At 28.1% G+C, this 24,721-nt stretch overlaps 1 protein-coding gene across 5 annotated transcripts in view; it reads left to right on the top strand.

Moving 5' to 3' along the window:
- Positions 1–24,721, top strand: part of LOC130675269 (retinoic acid receptor RXR) — a 51,314-nt gene that overhangs the window by 17,389 nt on the left and 9,204 nt on the right. The window contains exons 1-5 of one of the 5 annotated variants that reach the window (XM_057480819.1): positions 1,466–1,601; positions 2,428–2,837; positions 15,821–15,950; positions 16,617–16,757; positions 23,297–23,603. In XM_057480819.1, the coding sequence (XP_057336802.1) occupies positions 2,753–2,837; positions 15,821–15,950; positions 16,617–16,757; positions 23,297–23,603 (663 nt within the window). In that variant the 5' untranslated portion in view covers positions 1,466–1,601; positions 2,428–2,752. Of the gene's footprint in view, positions 1–1,465; positions 1,602–1,834; positions 2,838–15,820; positions 15,951–16,589; positions 16,758–23,296; positions 23,604–24,721 lie in introns of those variants that run through there. The other 4 variants (XM_057480818.1, XM_057480815.1, XM_057480816.1 and 1 more) reach the window with 4 other exon arrangements.

The raw sequence follows: 24,721 nt of genomic DNA, 5'->3' as shown, positions 1-24,721 counted from the left end.
AAAATTTTTTAAATAAAAGTTGTAGGAAATTTTATTTTCTAGAGAAAATGTCTCTTATGATTTTTTGATACGACCAATATTTTCACCGTAATTCGAAATTGAGACTCATATTGAATTATTCAAATTTTTGTTAATTATGAAAATCTCAATTTTGAAATTACGGTGAAAATATTGGTCGTATAAAAAAATCATAAGAGACATTTTCTCTAGAAAATAAAATTTCCTACAACTTTTATTGAAAAAATTTTTTTATACGGCCAATATTTTCACCGTAATTCGAAAATTAAGATTCATAATGAGTGATTCAAAATTTTTTTAATTATGAAAATCTTAATTTTAAAATTACGGTTAAAATACTGATCGTATAAAAAAATCATAAGAGACATTTTCTCTAGAAAATAAAATTTCCTACAACTTTTATTGAAAAAATTTTTTTATATGGCCAATATTTCCACTGTAATTCCAAAATTTGACACCATTAATTATTAATTGTTATTTTTAAATAAAAGCAAAAATCCTGGTCCTCAAATAATATAAAATAGCACCATCAATTTTCATACACCTCACATATTATATATAGTGATATATAACTTGGTCAGCCATTTTTTTCTTCACGGAAAAAAGAATACCTGAAAAATTACAGTTTTAATTAAAAACAATTTTTGAACTCGAAAGTACAAAAATTGCAGCTCAATTAACTTTTCACAATATCAATTAATAATTTCACTATGAGCTGCAGTTTTTATACTTTCGAGTTCAAAAATTACTTTTACTATCAAACTGTATTTTTGCCGTGTAGAAAAAAAAATTTTTAATAGTTTTTATTACAAAACAAGTCATCAACATTTTTCGACACACTTTCGATTTTTGAAAAAGTTCAAAATAATGTTCAATTACATTTATAACATTTTGAAGGTACCCTCCCTACCCCACTTTGTTCCCCCACCCCTATATATCTTCAAAAAAAAATCATACTGCAAGCAAAAATATATAAAATAATTATTCGAAAAAACAGTAAAAAAAATAATAAATTAACTGTATCAGTACCCAGTTTCCGTGTCATCTCAGTAGTGACCTTGATCGCGAAGGCCATCATCAGTGGAGCGAGTTCTCCCGTTTCACTAGACTACACTACACCAGTACCAGTAAATAGTGTAGTGTAATGCAATGTATAGAAGTGTTACGTTGATATGAGTGTGACGAGAATTGCATGCACTAGAACTTGACTCGTATTTGCGCGCGCGCGCCCGCGAAATAAGCTCGCCCCACCCGAGCTTGCATCCTTCCCTTTTTCTCTCTCTCTTTCTCCTTTTTTATCGCGATATTCATCCCCTCTATCCATTTTCTTTATTTTTTTTCCATTAACATTGTAAGCCCGTGCGGATCTCAAATACGCGGTCTTTATCTCGCCAACTCTCTCGTCCATTCTCGTCCTCGTTTTTTTTAAACAATTTTTTTTGTTATCCTCTCTTACACTCTATCTCCATCGTCTATACATTTTTACTGCTCTTGCTCATGTACATGTGCGGTGTCCCGCCGATCGCTCAGTTGCCTTTAACACGTCGCGTATTACGTGTACTCACTCGGTGTTTTATTTGTCGGTAAGCAATTGACGTCGCGTTAATTATTTTATTGCTGTTTACATTCTTAATTATTTTTATCTCGTTTAAAAAATTCATTAAATATCAAAAAAATTTTTGCGCAAAAAAATCATTTAATTCCAATTACGTTAATTAATTTTTCGCTGAATTAATTGATAAATTTGAGTTTGAAAATTCGAAAAAAAAAAATTGTTCGAATTTTTTTTTTTTTTTTTTTATTTAATGATGATATTATTTTGAAAGTGAATGTTAAGTCTGCATGTTTTATTCACTGCCAAATTCAGACGATGCGTCTCGACTTTTGCGCAGTTGTCTCGCGCGCTCTGTAGCATCGAGGTCGAATAAACTGTCTCCGGATTTTAGCAGAACGTTACGATACGACATTGAGTTAGGATATATGATATACATTTTCTTTACATATATATATATGTATATATGTATTTATACATGTTAATATATAGATAAATGTGTATATAAATATATATTTATTATCTCGCGTGTTGTCAGACAGTTCGCGTTATCAACGAATTCATCGTACTCGAGTGAGACGAGATTAGCTTCAAACGGAGCACTTGACCTTGAACTTACAGCTGTTAAATTAGTATCAATGTCAACTCTTTATTTTATTTTTTATTCGACTGGGATCGGTCGTTGTGTTGTCTAATCCAGGCGCGGATAAGTTATCAGTATTTATGTCGGATTAATCATTTAATAAAATACTTTTAATTTTATCATCATTATTATTCTTATTTTTATTTTGCGCGTATCTATTTTTTTTATCAAAAAAAAAACGAGATAAAAATATAAAATTACCATTTTTTTCAAGGTTCGAAATTGCGGAGTTAAATTTAAATTTAAATTTGAATTTGAATTTATAATTACCGAGTACCAAAGATTCGCGTTATGTGATTGAGTGAACGAAACCAAAATTGCAACCAAATTATTACGTTTAGTTTAAATTAATAATACGAGAATTTAAAATGAGTGATAGTTTGAATCAAAATATGATTTTTTGAAAATTCGTGGGTTTGAATTTCCGGAAGTTGTGGGATTTGTGCATTGTAACAGAGTGAATTGTTAACAATAACAATAATAATAATTATATAAATATACAATTCTTCTTACAAAAGTAAAACCGGTTGAGCATCAAGATGATGAAGAAAGAGAAACCTATGATGTCGGTGACGGCTATAATCCAGGGTACACAGGCTCAACATTGGGCTCGTGGTAACACCTGTACGTAATTTACTTATATTTTTACTCTAAAAACAGAAAATGGATAAATTTATAGTTCATTAGTTGATTTACCATCGGCTCTAATAATTATCTCATTTGATTTTTATTTTGAATCAGTTAAGGGTGGGCAGTATTGACCGAATTTTCGAATTTTACTTTTCTAATTACCCGGGTCAAAAAATTAGATCTGTTTTAAAGTAAACGATAAATTCAAGTATTTTTAGTCTGTTTGTAATCATTTTTAGATAAAAAACAGGACTTTTTACACATATAAATAATAATAATAATATAGATTCATAAATTTATTTTAATTTTCTTGATATTTGAAACATGCTAATGCGCTTCCGTAATAAGATGTCACAAGAATTTTGATGGTTTCTAATGCCAAAATATTTTCCATTTTATCCAATAAATAAGGAAAATTTCTTGACATTTTAAGAGTTATTTTATTACTTTTATTCAATACTATAAATATTCAGTCAAGACAACTAAAACATAAAGCTGTCAAACTTTCATTAACTGCCGACAGTTTTAAACAAAAGACACTAAATAAATAGTAAAAAAAACATAATCAATTCTGTAACTTAATATATTTTTTATAAATATTGCCCATAAATAAAAATATTACAAGTCCAGGATTTAATCTAGTTTAGTCCTTGCAAATTTTCAGAACTAAAATTTTTTAAAGTTCAAGAATGAATCTAGTTTTGTCTGCCCGTAACGCAATTGTTTTTTAAAACAACAGATCAAAAACAGTTTAAAATTTTTATAAAAGATGAAAAACAGATCAAATAATCCAATTAGACTAAAATTAGATCAAATGCTTCGGACCAGATAGATCAAAAACAGATTAAAAATTTAATAGAAGTTCAATAACAGACCAAGTAGTCCAAATACCGTCCAGTTAGACTAAAATCAGATCAAATTTTTCGACCCGGGTACATTTTGAATAATTACGTCACTTGAATCCATGAGAATGTTGACTTGGGTTTGAGTTAAATTTTAGTCAACTAAGTCAAAGTAAAGTCACATTGGCTTAGATTTGAGTCAAATCCAAATCAATTAAGTCGAATCCAAGATAACGCTGACTTGGATTTGACTTGAATTTGTCAACTGAGTCAAATCCAAGGCAACGTTGACTTGAATTTGACTGAAATTTGAGTCGACTGAGTCAACTAAGTTGAATCAAAGTCACATTGGCTTGGATTTGATTCAAGTTGAAGTCACTTAAGTCAAATTCATGACAACGTTGACTTGGATTTAACTCAAATTTGTCAACTGAGTCAAATCCAAGACAACATTGACTTGAATTTGACTCAAATTTAAGTCAATTAAGTCAAATTCAAGACAACCTTGACTTGAATTTGACTTAAATTTGAATCGACTGAGTCAACTAAGTTGAATCAAAGTCACATTGGCTTGGATTTGACTCAAGTTGAAGTCAATTAAGTCAAATTCATGACAACGTTGACTTGGATTTGACTCAAATTTGTCAACTGAGTCAAATCCAAGACAACATTGACTTGAATTTGACTCAAATTTAAGTCAATTAAGTCAAATTCAAGACAGCCTTGACTTGAATTTGACTTAAATTTGAGTCGACTGAGTCAACTAAGTTGAATCAAAGTCATATTGGCTTGGATTTGACTCAAGTTGAAGTCAATTAAGTCAAATTCAAGACAACGTTGACTCGGATTTGACTTAAATTCAAGTTAAATTAAAGTCACATTGACTTGGATTTTACTTAGTTGCTGTAAATCGGTAGTAAGTAAGACGACTTAGTCAAAACCAAATGTGTTTTCATATCTTAAAATATGTTTTTCATTTATTCAAAAAAAGAACTTAAACTTGATTTGGTTTTTGTCTCGATTTATTTTCAATTTTAAAAATTACGCCAAAATCAAGTTTTTTTTCCCGGGTCCTTATATTCATTTTTTTATAAATATGTATATGTAATATTAATGAATTTGTTTAATTAAATTATCACACTGATAATAAAATATATTTCTTGTATTTCATCCATAAAACTCAAACGTCATATTATTAAAACTTAATAATATGGAAATAAAAATGAATAACAAAGCAAAAAGCAAAGAGTGAAGGTCGACTATTGAATTGTTATTAACTTACGAGTATAACCAGTCAAAGTTATCAATCGGTGGATTGACCGTTTTAATAAACTCTACAGTACTTGAGTATTGTAGTGCATTAGCGTAATGTAATAACGTATAATACATAATAGTGTGTATTGTGACCACAGACATGTCTCTCAACAATTACATAGACATACAATTCAATACTTAGCTATGTTTATGTAAAACGAAGGTCACGCTACATCCTTATCTCTTAACACACTCATTTATTATATTCACAAGCAAATATTTAATTTATAGTCTTCTACTACCTTATTTTCTTATCTACATTCACTTTTAATTAATTATCGTTTCTTAAATTCTTCAGTAATTTAAATATGAAGAAAAATTATCTTGGAAATTTTTATATTTTCAATTCGCATGCAATTTAATTGCTTTTTTTTTTAATTATTAATAATATCTAGTATACAATTGCGTGTAGATAAAAATTAATATATCGTTGTATATCATATTACTTGTGAATATATATATATATATTTATATATTTATTATATATAACAATAGTGTCCTTGGCCGCGAGGATAAGTTATATTAATTTTATTTGGTTACTTAACATTGACAACAATAAATTACTAGACTGAAGAACAAGTAAAGTCACTTTAATAAATAATTGCATGTATATATATATATATATATATATATTTATATGTGTATATATATGTGTAGTCAGTTATGTTTAGATTATATAAATAAGATGATTTTATTTAGCTACATTATGGTTTATTAACCCAAATCTCTTGCTGATATCATTATTTTTTATTATATTTATACATATATTTTAGACTGGGCCAAAAAAATTGACTATTTTTTTTTCGATACTGTGGAAATATTATTCCTGATGACCAAAAAAAATGATTGTGCAAATTTGAGCCCTTAATATTGATATTAAGAGGTGTATCGTTACGACTTAGTTTTTTGACAGAAATTTCATTTTTTACCCAAAACTCGTAAATCGTCTATCTGAAAAATTTGAGCAATGGATATTCTTAAAGGAAATTGAACTCCCTACAAAAAGTCTCTCTTAGTAAATTGACGTAAAACGAGCCGTTTCCTTGTAACCGAGCTTTAAACATTGATTTGTTTTTTAAATTCTTTGTTTCTATTTTGGATTTTTGTAACTACTAGAAATATTAAAATTTTTTTTAGTCAAGATAGATATTCTTGAAGGAAATTTAATGCTCTACAAAAAAGGTCTCTTAACATTTTTTGCTAAATTCACTCCTTTAAAAGTTATTCAACTTTATTGAAGTTTTGACTCAACTTCAACCTTGAATATACATCAGGGAGGGCCAAAAAAAAAACTAATTTTTTTTTCTTTAGTTGCCGTGAAAATATTGTTCACGATGATGAGAAAAAGATTCTGACAAAGTTTGAGCGCTTCATATTAATATTGAGCCTCTTCGTGATTTTTGATTTCCCATTTAAATGACGGGAACAAAAAATTTTAAGTTTGAAATTCTATACCTCGGCAATGGCTCATTGTACAGATGAGCTCAGGATATATTTTTGTAAGGAATGAAACGCTCTAAAAAAAAAGTTTCTTATCATTCTTTGATAAATTTATCTGTTCAAAAGTTATTGGAGCTTGAAGTCAAATTTCCAGTAAATTTCGAGATCTTTCCACTTTTCCAGCGAAACTGTGAGACATCACAAAATGTCATAAAATCTTTTTGTAGACAATTTTATTCTCTACGAATTATCTCTGCTAAAGTTTTTTCAAATTCCGCATAACTTTCTAGTTATTTCCATTTTAATTTCAAGCTCTTAAAAAAATCAGTGTTCTGATCTTTTTTCATATATTTGACATTACATATACATTTATACATATATATAGATGGTAATTATGCAAAAGTACAGATCCACATATTTTTGGCTAACAGTAAATTTGAAGCGATATCAAATTTTCTTTTTAATTTTATAGTTAACGTTAAATGAAAAAAAGAAAAAAATATATATTTATACATAAATATCCGATAGGATTTAAATTCTTATAGGAAATTCGGAATTTTATAGATCACAATATTCTAAATATAAAAAAAAAAATTTACGGTTTTCAAAACCATTGAAAAGTTGTTTATTTTGTTTCACTGCGATATGTTTGATTTTTTTTTTAATCTGCCATAAAAATCAACTTAAAATATATCGATTATACTGAAGTTTTATCAAAAATAAATATTTGAATTAATTTCATCGATTTATTGGTCTAAACATAAATTATAAAAACTTTTATTCACATTTATTGCGGTCATCAAAATATTCTTGTTTTTAAATTTTATATATAAAAAAAAAAAAAAAAAAAAAAAAATGCGGCAATTTATCAGTGCAAAAATTTATTTTTATTGCTATAAATTAATATCGATGGTATATATTATATTGTGACATTTTTATTTATTGTATCCAAATAAAACGGAAATGCAACAAATAAATATGAGAATACAAGATTTATGATTAATGACTTTACATCCGTTTTTAGTCACATCACATATAAAACCACAATATATTTTTTTTTATTATTAGTTAATAAATAAACATACCCGCATGAAAAAAAAGTATATTTTTATTTTATATACGAAAATATATAATTATATAAAACGGCAAAAATTTATGTATGTTTGAATATAATGTTCATATAACTTGAAAGTATATTTTTTCTTATAACATAAACTATAAAAGAAAACATATATTTTATTATAGAGCATTGTATATTTTCAAAATATAATTTGCCGGTTATAAATTACAATATAACGAAATATAATCGAGACATACATTTTAAAGTATAGTAACTGTTATAAAAAAAAATAATTTTCATTATACTTTTCCAACATATCGCATTATATATTGGATAATATACTTAAAAATATATAATATAAATATTTTTTCAATCGGCAAAATGAACATTCAATTTATCAGTTTAATTCAGGAAAGAAAATAAAGGTACAGATTAATGAAGAAAGAATAGATATCTCAGTACATATTAAGTAGATCTGACCATAGATGTTTATATGTAAGTGTGCGTTTCAATCAGGGGATGTCAACCTACGACTCTGACTATAAAAAACTGAATTAAACTTTTTTAGGTTCAAAACATGATATAGGCTTGGAATAAACTTTTTAGACTTAAAATTTTATAAGTCGATCATATATTAGCTTATATATTAACATTATAAAATTACTTATGTTTACAATATAATTTTCAATATATGGAGTTCATATAGCTTGAATATATGCCAACATATAATATTATGTATTATATTTGTATATTTTGAAAATATATAATTATATAATTAAAACGGAAAAAAAATAGTTATTTTAATATATATGACTTCTTATATAAATAATTATATTGTAATATAAACTGTGTTATATTATTCAGTATAATTTTAGGATATAAATTTTTTTTCATGCGGGTCTACATTTTTATTTAAATAATAATTGTAAATAATCAAAAATTTTAATGGAAATATATTTAGTAGTTTACATGCCTGCGAAAGGTCAACGATTTGAATCGATGGATTTATATATAAATAAGAAAACCCTTGTGTTTCAACCTTGTGACCTTAAACGAGTTGATACGAGTGACCTAATGCAAGTACTGAGTCTTACACGTGGCATATTACATATATATGTATAAAGTGCATATAGGACATGAATTACACGCGCCGCGAAGCTTAAGAGTATACACTGCCATGCCCTCTAGTCAGGGTCATATTGATTATTTTCATTGTCTTGAGATCATTTTAATATCAAAAAAGACACTTTTTTTAAATTTAAATAATAAACAGTAAAAAATACATTTTATTATTTAATTATAATTTAAGTGTCGATAAAAATCCATATTTAAATATAGACAAGAAACTCATTAGTAATATAATTTTGATATTAATATATAGTATATATAATATTATAAGATTATAAGAAAGGTTGGAAAAGTTTAATATTTTTATGTTTTCTTCAAACTCGATGTAATCCTATCCGACTTGAATACTAAGATAATATTTATAATTCATTATTTTATCTTAAGTCTCACGTATACTTGCTGAATTTTCATTTATTATTTTTATTTGATAAGATTAAACGAACTGACTTGTAACTTTTTTTTCCTATCAAATTTATTTTATTAAAAGACGAAAAAGGAAATAATAAAACAAGGTTCGACCGAATCTAATGTAAAAAGGATTTTCCAACTTTAAGATTTGAAACTTAGTATACATGTAAAGAAGTACTTCATCTATGTATTCTCAAAATTTGAATATGATCCACCTTCTAGTTTTTTAGAAAAAAAGATTTAAAAATGACGTTTTTAAAGTTCTTGTACACAGACTCTTATGGCGGACAAGCTTCCGTCATGACTTATTCGATTTTTTTCATTATTAACCTCCAAAGTTTCAGAAATAAAAAACCACATGCCATAAACTTGAGTATTTTTAGAATATGATAAGATTTTAACAATATAGTGCTACCGTTGTAATTATTTAAATAATTCAAGTTAAACTTTATTATTTAATCTCGTTTATCGACAGAGATACATATTATTGAGGGTTTGGCAACGTCGCGGAAGCAGCTGAGAGAAAAAACAAAGATAGAAATACATTAATAAGAGAGACGAGATTAGAAATAAATTTTTCCCGCTCTAATTTGAATATCGATGTGTAAGAAGTTAGAACGCGCTGTTGCCAAATCTTTTTATTAAATCATATGAGTCAAAAATAACCAAGTAATTTCATTACTTTCTTTAATTAAATAAGTAATAAATATTAATTTATGAATTCGTTATGTTATTATAAATTAAAATAATGAATTTTTATAACTATTAGGAGAATTTAGCAAACGAAAAAATTAAAACACAACTTTGACTCACTAGTTTCGGTCGAACCTTCTTAAGATAACTTTCAATTGATGATTGATTTAAAATCAAGTACAATAGAATAAATTTAAATAATCTTGTTAATGCAATGCACTTTATATTTTCACCTCGTGTTTAAATACGTATTCTCCTACGATAGAGGTAATGTTGGATTTTTTATACAAAATTTTATTGTTACTTCAATATATTATTTGATCAAATATTCTGTTCGAAATATTATTTCGAACAACGTAAAGAATCTTATATTTTAAGTTGCAGAGTGTATTAGAGTTCTGTGGGGCAGGTGTACGCAGAGGGTAAGTTTGAGCAAACCCATGCATTTCAGTCCGAAATGAATGGTCTGGCGCACACTCGCCCACAGCGCACACTTGCTCTACATGACTTTATGTATTGAATTCAAAATATACATTTACTCGAAGAGAAGTTAATAAGTATAGACTGAATTTTATGATCTTAGCTACTTGGGTTGACGATGGATTGAGGCCCAAGTACTCTTGTAGGAAATGATAACAGGCCCTGGCTTTGTCGAGACTCGGCCCAAAACTTATCAATTCTGGGCCAAGCTGCAAATTCAAGCCTGATCCAAGTTTGTTTGAGTATTGAGATGATAATTTCATGCCAGGCTTGACACCTTATCGTGGCCCAATATTGAATGCCAGTAATGTGCCCAGACTGCATCTAAGTACTGGCCCAATATCGAGTGCCAGTATTGTGCCAAGATCATAACAAAAATTATATCGGTAGACATGTGCGTGATTGTAACATAAGGAGGTAAATTTGAATACAGAGAAATGGAGTAGACCGATGAAAATAATTTCTAGCGCATTCGCTGGGTCTCGAACCTGGTCCTTCACGGCTACTAGACAAGTCTCTTAACCACTAGGCTGTTAAGCTATGCATAAAAACCGGAGGTTATAAAGTACCATTTGTTATTTATCTTATAATTATACTACCGTGCTTAGGAAAAGGGCAGTAAGTTAATTTACTGCCTTTCTATCTTACCAATACTATTTCAACATTAGTTAAATAGAAAAGCAGTAAGTGAAGTTATTGCCCTTTTCCTAAGCACGGCAGTATAATATATGTGAAATTTAAAAATAATATAAAATCATAATATATACTGCTTGAAGTTTTTTGAATTTGAATAAAAATAAAATCATTAGCGAACTCGAACAAATTTGATAGAAAAATTAACTCTTCGGTCAAGACGTGATCCGGGGCACGGCAGCTCAATATTCTGCCAAAACAGACCCCGTCGTAAAAACTTTTTTTTTTCTTACAAGGGTTATTAGGCCTTACTGTTAAATAATATTAAAAGAAAAAGAGGCTAAGCTAAATCTCTCAAGAGTAAAGACACATCTTTAAGCGCACATTCTATAATAAAAATAATTTTTCGTTTGTTTAATAAATTGATTTGTTTTAATTCACGATTATCATACCTATATTTTCAACAGGTAAAAAACAGGTTTTTAATTTCGGAAGAGCATTTAAATCGTCAGACGGTGACGTCATCTTGCTGCGAAAAATACGTTAAAGTTTGTTTAGATACTTGATTTAATTAAATTTTTTAGTACAAGAATTTTTATTATTTTTTTCTTCATAGACATGAACTTTGAATGAATGTTCTATTATTTTTAAAAAAGTCCGCTTACTGCTCATGTTGAAAAAAATATCAAATTAAGAAATTAGATGAGGTCAGAAAAAAAAAACAAAAATAAATACGTATAGAATTTGTGAAATTTTGAAAAAAATTAAATTGCAAGGGTAGTAAAATAGAATACTTTTTAAAATTACATGCGCGCGCACTACTTCGAGTCAAATTTATTTTTCGTGACAAAAAAATTTTTATATAATAAATAAATATAGAAAATAAATAATTTTATAAGCAGCGGAAATGAATATTTTTTAAAGGTTAAACATTATGACCAAATTACGTTGTCGGTTTTAACTTAACTGCCATAAAATATAATGAACAAATTTTAAGTTTTAAATAAAACTATATTTGTATCTCTCAATTTTTTTTTGAAACGAAACTTAAATCAATTCATGTGCAGTACACGGAGAGAAATGTCAAGTAAATATGCCGATGCAACATAGTAATAATTACATTATTCTATAGTTTGTGCCACACCGCTATTATGTGACTGCTTATACAAACTATAGAGTAATGTAATTATTACTATGCTGCATAGGCATATTTACTTGACATTTCTCTCCGTGTAAGTACACGGAGGGAAATTTATGGTGACCGTTCCTAGTACGTTTATGAAATATCATCCCATACCGTTATGGTAATGATTACTTGGAATTATGGGATATTGGCCCATACTTTCGGGGAAAAGTTCCCATAAGTATGGGAAAAATTCCCATCATTATGGTAACAGTTCCCATATCGCATGTGAAAGAATTATGGTAATGATTACCATAATATTATAGTAATCGTTACTATGATATTATGGTAACCATTACTATATATTATGGTAATGGTTACCATATATTATGGTAATCATTACCATGTATTCTGGTCATCATTACCATGTATTCTGGTAATCATTACCATGTATTCTGGTAATCATTACCATGTATTCTGGTAATCATTACCATATATTATGATAACGTTTACTATAATATTATGGTAATGGTTACCACATATTTTAGGAATGGTAACTATATATTATGGTAATGGTTATCATATATTATGGTAATGATTACCATATTATATGGTAACCATTACCATAATATTATAGCAATGATAACTATAATATATATCGGTGCCGTTCCTATAATCAAGATTTCAAAAAAACCGGTTACCATGCATTATGGGAACCATTTCCATAATATATTGTAATTGTTACCATAAATTTCTTTCCGTGTAGATCTCAAATTTATAAAATTCAGTCTTAGAAAAATTATTAATATTTGTATAAATTTTTTACATGAACAAATTCTTATTTTTATCGTTCTTACATGCACTATAATTATCTTTACGCAATTTACCTAGTTATTTTATCACTAGACACAGTAAGATACTTTTCTACCATCATTGGTCTATTTATATTCAACTTGAGTAACAAAGAAAATATTTAAATAAATTTATTAATAATGGTATGAATTATATAAATTATTGTTATTTAAAATAAATGTTTTAATTAAATATAATGATTTATGTTGGATACTCAAAGTACTCATATTCAGACATGTGCGCAACTAAATCGTGTAAACAAAAGCGTATAAATATAACGAATGGAGGCGATGAATAATCAGCAGGCATGCATATGTTCTCGAGCATTGCACCGATGTGTGTTTGCGCGTGGTCAAGGTGCCCACCCGCGTCATCGGATGCCGTCAGTTACTTTTATCTTCATCTCTTTTTATATATAATATACATATACAATATTACATATAGGTATTGGCGCAATTGAATTTTCATTGTTGTATTGAATAATGATATAGTTTTTTTTTTATATTGTATTCAAATAAAATTAAAAAATGTAAATTAATAACTAAAATAAGTCCAAACATATCACGTTACTAATTCCAAAAAAAAAAGTTTCTTCAACCCAAAAGCGCGTAAAATTTTTTTTTAATGCTAGTAGTTTTGTTGACTTATTTTACAGCTAAAAATTAGAAAAAAAAAATTTTAAAAGCTGTAAAGGCTCAGGTAGGAGTTCCATTTGTGGCCATTTAATACTTCATTTTAATTAATGAAAAGGTATTAAATAAAATTTTTACTTTAATAGTGTAATAAAAGTATCCTTGAACACATTTTGAAAGTTGATTACCAATTTTTTAAATATAGTGAAACCTAAACTTACAATTAACCTCCTCAATAAGACAATTTATAGATGAATTGAGAAAAATATAGAAAGCCCGAACTGGGAATCGAACCCAGACCAATTCGGTATCGCGCCGAGTGCTCTACCAGTTGAGCTATCCGGCACTATACTATATTCCGTTCAATTTGATCTATAACTTATTGAGCCACACCGTCCATCGTACGGTAATTCACTGCGACTTTTACAAATTATTTCATTAAAATTTTTCAAGTGTTCAAAACTGGCACTAAAGTGGCCAAAGACGGTATCATTACCCTATAGCTTAAATTATAAGCCCTTTTACCCGACTAGAAATTAGTGTATGATTACCCAGAGTATATATCTGGACCTTATTGGGTCTCAGTAGGGCATGCCCATTACCATGCAGTAAGCATTACCATAATATATGGTAACTATTACGAGATTAAAATATAATTTTTTTAGAATGTGATTTATGAATTCGAGACAAAATATAAAATTTTATTAATAACAATACATGTATGTTTTTAAATCGTTATATAGAAATTTAAGTGAGAATTTATAGCTAAAACGCACTTAGATTACGATAAATTAATAATAGTTTAAAAACAAGAAATATTAGTGGAATAAAATCGACAAAAAAAAATTACGTCGTAATTAATGGCGTAATTAATAGTTAGTAAAAATAAGTTCTTATCGCAAACTTTAACTCAAAAACAACCGTAAAAACTGTCGATTTTTTAATGCCACGATTCAATAAAATTTAAGCTTATAATTAAAAAAATTCAATTTATTATATTTTTCACTGTAAAATTTTTTTGTAAAATAATTTTAATAAACGTAAAAAATTGGGAGGAAATACGGATTTTATGTAAATCCGCATTCACTCCAAATTTAACCTGCATTCACTCCGCAAATTTGTTACAGTATATGGAGAGAAATTTATAGTAACCGTTCGTAGTACGTTTATGAAATATCATCCCATACCGTTACGGTAGTGATTACTTGGAATTATGGGATATAGGCCCATACTTTCTGGGAAAAGTTCCCATAAATATGGGAACAATTCCCATCATTATGGCAACAGTTCCCATATCGCATGTAAAAGAATTATGGTAACCATTACCATAAAATTATAGTAACGATTCCTATAATATATATGGTAATGGTTACTATATATGTGGTAATTGTTACCATAATAATATATTTATGGTTCCTATAATATTATGGAAATGGTTACCACATAAATGGTAATGGTTACAATATTTATGGTAATGGTTACCGTATTTATGGTCATGGTTACCGTATATATAGTAATGGTTACCACATATCATGGTAATGGTGACCATATATGTGGAAATTGTTACCATCATGTTATAGTAATGGTTCCTATGATAATAGGGTTATGCTTACCACATAAATGGTAATGGTTACAATATTTATGGTAATGGTTACTGTATTTATGGTCATGATTACCGTATATATAGTAATGGTTACCACATATCATGGTAATGGTTACCATATATGTGGAAATTGTTACCATCATGTTATAGTAATGGTTCCTATAATAATAGGGTTATGGTTACCACATAAATGGTAATGGTTGCAATATTTATGGTAATGTTTACTATCTATTATGGTAATGGTTACCAAATATGTGGTAATGGTTACCATATTTATGATAATGGTTACATAATGTTATTGTAATGGTTACCATAATGTTATAGTAATGGTTCGCATAATATTGTGGTAATGGTTACCATAAATTTCTCTCCGTGTAGACATTGGCATCATTATAAAAACAATAATAGTACTTGTTAAATGTGATGCCTCCCATCAATCACAATCTTGTCAACATAAAATAATGTCCGCTGCGCATTTGTTGGCTAGGGCATTTAAGTGAGCAGTATATAAACCAATGTAACATCAATGACGTCGGCAAATTTAATTATATATGCATTAAATTGCGTTTCATGTATTTTTACGATACCTCAATTGGCCTTATAAATTTATCTAACCGTCGATTAAAATCTCATTTGTCTCACTAAAAAACTCTGAAATGTTTGATCCTGATTTTTTTTTCCTACTCCGATTTACTATAAGTTGCAGCCATTAGTCATTTTGCTATTTATATTTACCCGCTATTTATTTGTTTACCTATTTTTTTTACAGGGTTGAGTCTCGAAAGCAGCAATATGTCAATGTCTTCAGTAGGTCCTCAGAGTCCTCTTGACATGAAACCTGATACTGCGAGTCTTATGAATTCTGGAAATTTCAGTCCTTCTGGTCCAAACAGCCCAGGGTAAATTTCACAATTAAATTACATAGCAAACAATTTTATTTTATTGTTATTTATTTTTTTTTTAAATGCAAAAATCTGCATTCTATTAATGGCGAGGATGTCAGTATCCGGTGACCCGTGATGTCACTTTAAGAGACTGCTGTAGCTGTGGTCATTTAGTTTAGTCATAAAAAGATAATAAAATTGATTTATTGTTATTTAAATTAAAATTTACACAAATATGTTTGCAATAAATTTTTATTGTCATTTTTTAAATTCAATTATTCATAGATAAATTACAAAAGCTTCAAAAGATATTATTACTTTTCTATTTAAAGCCGATAATGCCCCAGCTGAGCTTGCGCTATAATATAAAAATAGAATGTACCTGAGATATTAAATTTTCTTGGAGTAATTTTACAAATTAACCGAAAATTTATCGTTAATTATTTGAATTTTTTTTAATAATTAATAATTACACTAGAAAAAAATTAATTAGAGTAAATAAAAATATATTTAATTTCAAATTTGAAAATTGGAAATTTGGTGACAGTAAAGCGCTTCGCGATCGAGGTGTGCAATAAATTTAAAAAATAATAAAACTGACTAGTGTAATTATTAAACGTAATATTGAACGATTTAAATTATAAAACACTTTAGATCCTTTACTGTTGGCTGTCACAGTAGTATGTTGAGCACTTCACCAAGTGGGCAATCTAAAACAGGAGCTGGATCACCGTATCCGCCAAATCATCCCTTATCTGGCAGCAAACATTTGTGTTCAATTTGCGGCGATCGTGCTAGTGGCAAACACTACGGAGTTTACAGGTATACATATTTATTATGATAAAAATTTATATTTCAGTTAATTATTATAATTAATATACATACACACAAAAAAAAAAAAATTCTCGACTGAAGGTAAATAAATATAAACATAAAAACTTTTTTGGGTTGATTTAACAGAATAAATCTTAAATGTACACATAAAAGTGTCAAATATTCAACACAAAAATTTGTAACACAAGTTTTTTGACGCAACGACACAAAAACTTTTTACTGTGTAACTATATTTTACTATTAAGTCGCAACAACAGTAAATTTTTTTCCGTGTGGGATAAAAAAAATTGATTTACGAAAAAAAAAACATTTTTCGATAGGAAAAAAAAAGTACATTTAATCTTAAGAATAAATAAAAAAAATTTAATTTTTTGATAGATGCTCTTTAAGCCAGGAGACTAAATTACAGCAACATTTTTCGACTGACACTTTAGATTTTTTAAAAAGTTTAACTACCGACTTTAAGGGGTAACGGTAACCGATTTTCAATTCAATTTAATTTACGGACCAACACTAGAAACCTAAAATAGAGGGTCTTTAGCGTTTTTTAAAATCTTAACAGAGGGCTAGAAATTTCGTATTTCCAAAAATTCTAATTCGTCTCCGAGAAAAACTGTTTTAAAATTCTCATTTACTCAACGAGTGCAACAAAGATAGTCCCGTTTATTTTTCTGAGTGTGAGAAAGAGGTCCGGTAGCGTATCCCCTTAAATTGGTAATTTTTTATTTGCTAATCACTATTTATTTTTAACTTCAAAGTAAAAGATTTAAGTCAGTTTTAATTCCAAAGAAGATATTTTTAAAAAAGCAATTAAATTTTGATTAAAGTAATAGTTAAAAAAATTATTAGAAGTTAATTAAATTTCAAAATTCGAAAAATAGGAAATATTTTAAAGTTTATTATTGAAACACATCTGAGTAATTTGACACTAGAAGTTCTTTTATTGTAAACTGATAAGAAAAAAAATCAAATTGATTTCATACTTTTTTTTTACAAAATTTTTCGAAAACCGTGAAAAAAAATTCAAAATAATGCTCAAGTATATTTACAAAAGTGATTTTGGAATCTTTAAAAAACAAACTTTTTCTTATAAAATGGGGTTACCCCTTCTATATATATTTTTCTAATTACTTAAATGTCACAACATATATATTGGATTTATTAATTGATTCAATCGTCTATTTATACCCCGCAAAGACTAACAATAATAATAATAATGATAAAAATAAAAATGTAAGATAAATTTACTCTTGAATTTTCCCCTATTCCAGACACTCTCTTTTATTACACTTTTTAGTTAATTTTTTTCCCTCTTATCTTTATCATACCCTTGCACCTCTCACCTCTTACCTCTACCCGCTTAACTTGGACTTGAATTTGTTGGCGTAGTCGGGCAAACAGTTCAAGGTCAGCCTCAACTCGCTCAATAACTCTACCCAACTGCCTCCTTTTCTGCACAACCGATAAATAGGCTCCAAATATATATAATACACATACATATATATGTTTAATTCTCATTTAACTTATTCATTGATTCATTGCCGATTGTCAATTTCTCATTCAAATTAATTTTTTTATTATATATCATTCAAAGTCTCATACATTTATTGTGAAATTTTAAGAATCATCGATTCGTGACTTGGATTTTTATATTTTTTTTCATTTTTCGAGTCATACATAATATTTATAAATTTATATACATCATATGCGAACTCAAAATCTATACGTCACGTTTAAATAAATACATTTTTTTTTTAATTGTAATTATTTATTTATTTACTGGGGAAAATGATAATTTCAGTCTAGAAAATGATTTCTTTAATGGATATTTAATAATATATAGCAAAATTACTTGTCTAACCACGCCTTGAATAACATCTTGATGATATAATCAATAGTGATATTGAATAAAAAAAAAAAAAAGTTGATCGTCAGCATGAATTTATAAAAACTCAATTTTTTTAATCAAAAGGGTGAATTTAAATAACTAATTATTTTTTTTTGGGAGAACAATAATATGTTAAGATTCGATCAAGGTTACAAATATATGACTTATGTTTGTAGTTTATATTTTTTGAATAAATATGAACAATACTTTTAGTAAATGTATAAGAAATGTATTTATTATTGATGTTAAATATAAAAAATAAACTGTTGTGTCTACGTCTTTTATGCGAAATCAATAATAGGGACTCGTCTTTCAGTTGAAATAAAAATCTTTAATCTTTATCTAGGAGTAATTTTAGATGACAAATTATCATGGTCTGAACAAGTGAATGATGTATGTTATAGAAGTATGAGAACGCTTGTTTAATTAAAAATGTATGGTTACATTTTTAATTTACGTGCAAGGAAAAAACTTGTTATCACTTTAATATGGCCTATCTTTGATTATTGTGCTGCAATATATAGCAATATAACTGCACAACAACAGCTGAAAATGCAAAGAAAGTTAAATTCTTGTGTGCGCTATATTTTAAAAATACACAGATATGAACATGTTACTCCGTACACGGAAAGAAAATTATGGGAAGTTTTGCTATGCATTATGGAAATAGTTCCCATAATGATATGGGAATTGTACCCATAATACTATGGGGATGATTTCCATATATTATGGGAATCATCCCTATAATAATATGAGTACAATTCCTATACCATTATGGGAACCATTCCCATAATGGTATGGGAATATTTCCTATACCAATATGGGAACCAATTCCATAATATTATGGGAACCATTCTCATATCATTATGGGAACCATTCTTATAATGGTATGCGAACTATTCCTATAATAGTATGGAAACTATTCCCATAACATTATGGGAATGATTCCCATAATGGTATAGGAACTATTCCTTTACCATTATGGGAACCATTCCTATAATATGATGGGTACAATTCCTATACCATTATGGGAACCATTCCCATAATGGTAGGGGAATAGTTCCGATACCAATAGGGAAACCATTCCCATAATGGTATGGGAACTATCCCTATAATAGTATGGAAACTATTCCCATAATATTATAGGAACCATTCCCATAATGGTATAGGAATTATTCCTTTACCATTATGGGAACCATTCCTATAATATTATAGGAACTATTCCCGTAATATTATAGGAACCATTCCCATAATGGTATAGGAGCTATTCCTTTACCATTATAGGAACCATTCCTATAATATTATGGGAATAGTTCTCATACTATTATAGGAACCATTCCTATAATGTTCTGGGAATGGTTCCTATAATTGGAGGAACCATTCCTATAACGTTATGGGTATCATTCCCATAATTATAGGAACTATTCCTATAAATATGGGAAACATTCCTATAACCATAGGAACTGCTCCCATAATTTATGGTCGAAATTCCTATGATGGTATAGGAAAAAATTTCACAAAATTATGGGAACAGCTTCCATAATTTTCTTTCCGTGTATTACCGTGATTTAGGCTGGCTTACACTAAAAACTAGGCGTGAATTCTTTTACAGCTGCTTGATTTATAAGGCAATCAAAATGCGTCAGATGCCTCTATTTCATAGTGAATTATTTACGATTGAATCTAGACTCCGGAGAGGCGATGATAGACAAGACTTACTAGTACTCCCTAATTGTCACAGTGTTAAATATGATAAGTCGTTCATTGTTAGTGCAATAAGGGCGTGGAACAAACTTCCAAGAGACTGTGCAAATCAATGTATTTTTAAGGAATTTCGTATGTCGTGCTTTAATTATTATTTGTCGAATTTAAAAGATTGATGTTTGAGAAATGTTAATATTGTTAAATTTTTCCCATGTTATTTAAATGGGAAATCAAAATTTGCGATGAGGCGGTCCAAAATTAAGAGCTCGAATTTCACGTTTTTTGGTCATCATCTCAAACAATTATTTTCGTAAAATCAAAAAAAAAACTGTCGATTTTTTTAGCACAATCTAATATATATATATATGTAAATATATGTGACGTATACTTGTGATAATTAATTTCCGATTATTAAAACCTCAAATCAAGTTCTATAGAATCGAACAACTTTGAAATTAAATAATGAGATATAATCTATCAAATTTCCATGTAAGTCATTAAAAATATGTATTATATATCATGTCGGCCAAACTATACGATACCCATAAATTAATTCATTAAATCTTTAATTAGTAAAACTACCTACACTTAGCAATTTAAATAATTAAACCTCTTCATGTTATATATTTGCATGTTATTTTGATATTCTGTATTCAAGTATTTTTAGTTATACTCTTAATTTTTAAAAATACGTTTTTTTTTGTCATTAATAACTTGAGTTATAAGAAAACAATAAAAATAAATAAATATTACATAAATTAAGTTAAAATAATTGTAAATTAGTGTCGCTTTTATAGTTAGCAACTAACCTTGGACTTGATAGAGTCATCCAGAGTCCAGAGTGAATCTACCCACCCGTACTTCCTACAACCGCTAAGAACATGAGTTAAGATTCGTTCCAATGCCTACGTCTAATTGAGCAATACCACTCACTAAGAATCTAGATGACGATTCATTATTTTTACTTGAATGTCAAAAAAAAAAAAAAGAAAAAAACTTTGATGATGTTAACATTTAATTATATGAAAAGAACTAATGACCAAATTATCCTTAATTTGTTTTTACTACACGGAAAGAATTTTTGTATGAATATTGCCATGTTGTTGATTATAAAAATTACTCTAAATCGAGTAATGTTGGGCCATTGCGACTTTTTACTTTTGAATTACGAAATTTTACTCTTTCAGTGAGTAAAAATCAATCAGATTAATTTTTACTCACAATTACGAGTAAAAATTACCCCTAGCGGCTGTCTTAATAAATTCTCTCTAATTCAATTTTTACTCGTAGGTTATGATAAAAAGTTGATGATCCATTTTATAAAATTTATATTGAATTAAAATAAAAATTACAATTAATAGGTTGAAATTTCTATAAAAAATCTAAAACCATCTAATCGCATTAGAATATGACTTAAAATAAATATTTTGAAAAAGAAAAAAAATTACTCGTATTGTGTTGAAGAAGAAAAGATACAAAATTTTTTTAAATTTTAAAATAAATATTAAGTTATAGAGAGATACAGAGATCGTCTTTTTTCCAAGCATACTTTTGTGTGCGTAACATTTAAGTTGTCGCGAGCAAAATAAAAGACATTTAATCGTAGCCGATATTAACCGAAGATTAACGAAGACTACTGAATTATCACTTTGCAGTTTAGAGTAAAAAATACTTCAATAGATTAGAAGTTATCTTCGAAGTACAAGTAATTTTTCATCATAACATCAATAGGTTTAAAGAAATGATATATTGGGGAGTAAAAATTATTACATGTAGAATAAAAATTTGTAGATTCAGAAAAAGTATTCACAATAATCGATTAAATAGGGGATCCCAACAGAGTATAAAATCATACAATTATACCACTTTATCTGCCCGGGTAAAACGAGTTATATATGGCCATATATAAATGCGACATATATGGCCATATATAGAAATTGGCGATACATAACAATATATAATTTTATACGGCCATATATAGCTTGATAAGACTATATATAACTTGACCTGACTATGTATAGACATTGACAATCTATGGGCATATATAGTTTGATATGACTATATATAGCTTGACATGGCCCTATATGACTTGATATGACTATGTATAGAAATTTTAACTGAATTGAAAAAATTTTTTTTTTTTTTTTTATAATTATTTTGGCAACGCAGAGATTATCAGACCTGCGAATAATTGAATTCCTAATCAAATTGGAAATTTTAATTCAGAGAAAAAACGCTAGACTTATTAATGACCGCACCCGCTTCAGTAGGATTCGAACCCGAGACCTTCCGTACGAGAGACCGACGCTTTGACGACTAGGCTATGCGACCGACAGTTACAACAAAGTTTAGTTGTGCTACTTAAGATTGAAAGAATATAATCCTTTTCGAAAAAGCAAAATATAATGATATTGGTTGATTGATTATTGTTATTACAGTAAAAATTGGTTGATTGATATTCGATGTGTATGATATCGAGATGTAAGAAATTTTCATGTTCACTTTTATGTATTACCATATATTATTATATATACCTATATATAGTTATATATATTCATATACAATAACAATCGAAAACTATATATTCCCATGTATCGTCATATATGTCCCATGTATGATCTATATATGACCATATATGATCTATATATGACCATATATGATCTATATATGACCATATATAATCCGTTTTTCCCGGGTGCTGTTAAAAATTACTCACTAGTAGAGGAAAATATAGTCTAGTGATATAAATATTTCAACGAAAAATATTAAAAGTTTAAATAAAAATACTATTTTTTGGAATGGCCCATGATTACTCGAAATTGCAGAGTAATTTTCATCAAAAAATTATTTCCGTGTATCGAAATATTTATTTTTAGTCATGCCTGTAATTAATTTATTAAATTATAATTTTTTTTTAATTATTAAAATGTTACAGCTGTGAAGGCTGCAAAGGTTTTTTCAAACGTACAGTACGCAAAGATTTATCGTATGCATGTAGAGAAGAAAAGTCATGTATTATTGACAAACGGCAACGTAATCGTTGTCAATATTGTCGTTATCAAAAATGCCTCGCCATGGGAATGAAGCGTGAGGCTGTGCAAGAAGAACGCCAGCGTACCAAGGAACGTGACCAGAGTGAAGTCGAAAGTACAAGCAGTTTGCATACAGATATGCCGGTTGAACGAATTCTCGAAGCTGAAAAACGGGTTGAATGCAAATTAGAACATCAGGGAAATTATGAAGTAAGTAATTAGTACTGAGTTTTAATGGACTTTCATGGTCATTTTATTTATTTTTAATAATATACCAGTATATTAACATATTAGTCTTTTAAATTATTTATATTTTATTAAAAAATTTATAGTAATAATATTAGTAAGTAAATGTTGCAAACAAGTGATATTTATTTTTTTATTTTTTTTATCAACATTTAAAATGTATGGTAAGCATTACCGGAATTTATGGTAATGATTTTCACAATAGTGTAGTAAGGATTACCACTATAGTATTGCAAGAATCACCATAACATTCAGAAATTTCTCATAAAATGGTAATGATTACCATAGTATGGTAATGATTACTATCATGCATGGCAATGCTACCATACATGATGGTAATGATTATCACAATAACATTCAGAAATTCCTGATAAAATGGTAATGATTACCATAGTTAGTATGGTAATGATTACCATCATGTATGATAATGCTTACCACACATGATGGTAATGATTATCACAATAGTATAGTAAGGATTACTACAATAGTAAAGTAAAAATCACCATCACATTTAGAACTTCTTAATAAAACGGTAGTAATTACCATAGTTAGCATGGTAATGATTAACACAGTAGTATAGTAAGGATTACCACAATAGTACGGTAAGAATCACCATAACATTCAAAAATTTTTCATAAAATGATTATGATTACTATAGTTAGTATGGTAATGATTACCATCATGTATGATAATGCTTACCACACATGATGGTAATGATTATCACAATAGTATAGTAAGGATAACCACAATAGTATGGTAAGAATCACCATAACATTTAGAACTTCTTAATAAAACGGTAGTAATTACCATAGTTAGCATGGTAATGATTAACACAGTAGTATAGTAAGGATTACCACAATAGTACGGTAAGAATCACCATAACATTCAAAAATTTTTCATAAAATGATTATGATTACTATAGTTAGTATGGTAATGATTACCATCATGTATGGTAAGCATTACCATAGTTGGCGTGGTAATGATTAACACAATAGTACAGTAAGGATAACCACAATAGTATGGTAAGAATCACCATAACATTCAGAAATTCCTCATAAAATGGTAATGATTACCATAGTTAG

Source organism: Microplitis mediator, chromosome 10 (genome assembly GCF_029852145.1).
Source record: "Microplitis mediator isolate UGA2020A chromosome 10, iyMicMedi2.1, whole genome shotgun sequence".
Taxonomy (NCBI): Eukaryota; Metazoa; Arthropoda; class Insecta; order Hymenoptera; family Braconidae; genus Microplitis; species Microplitis mediator.
This window is presented reverse-complemented; position numbering and strand designations above follow the sequence as displayed.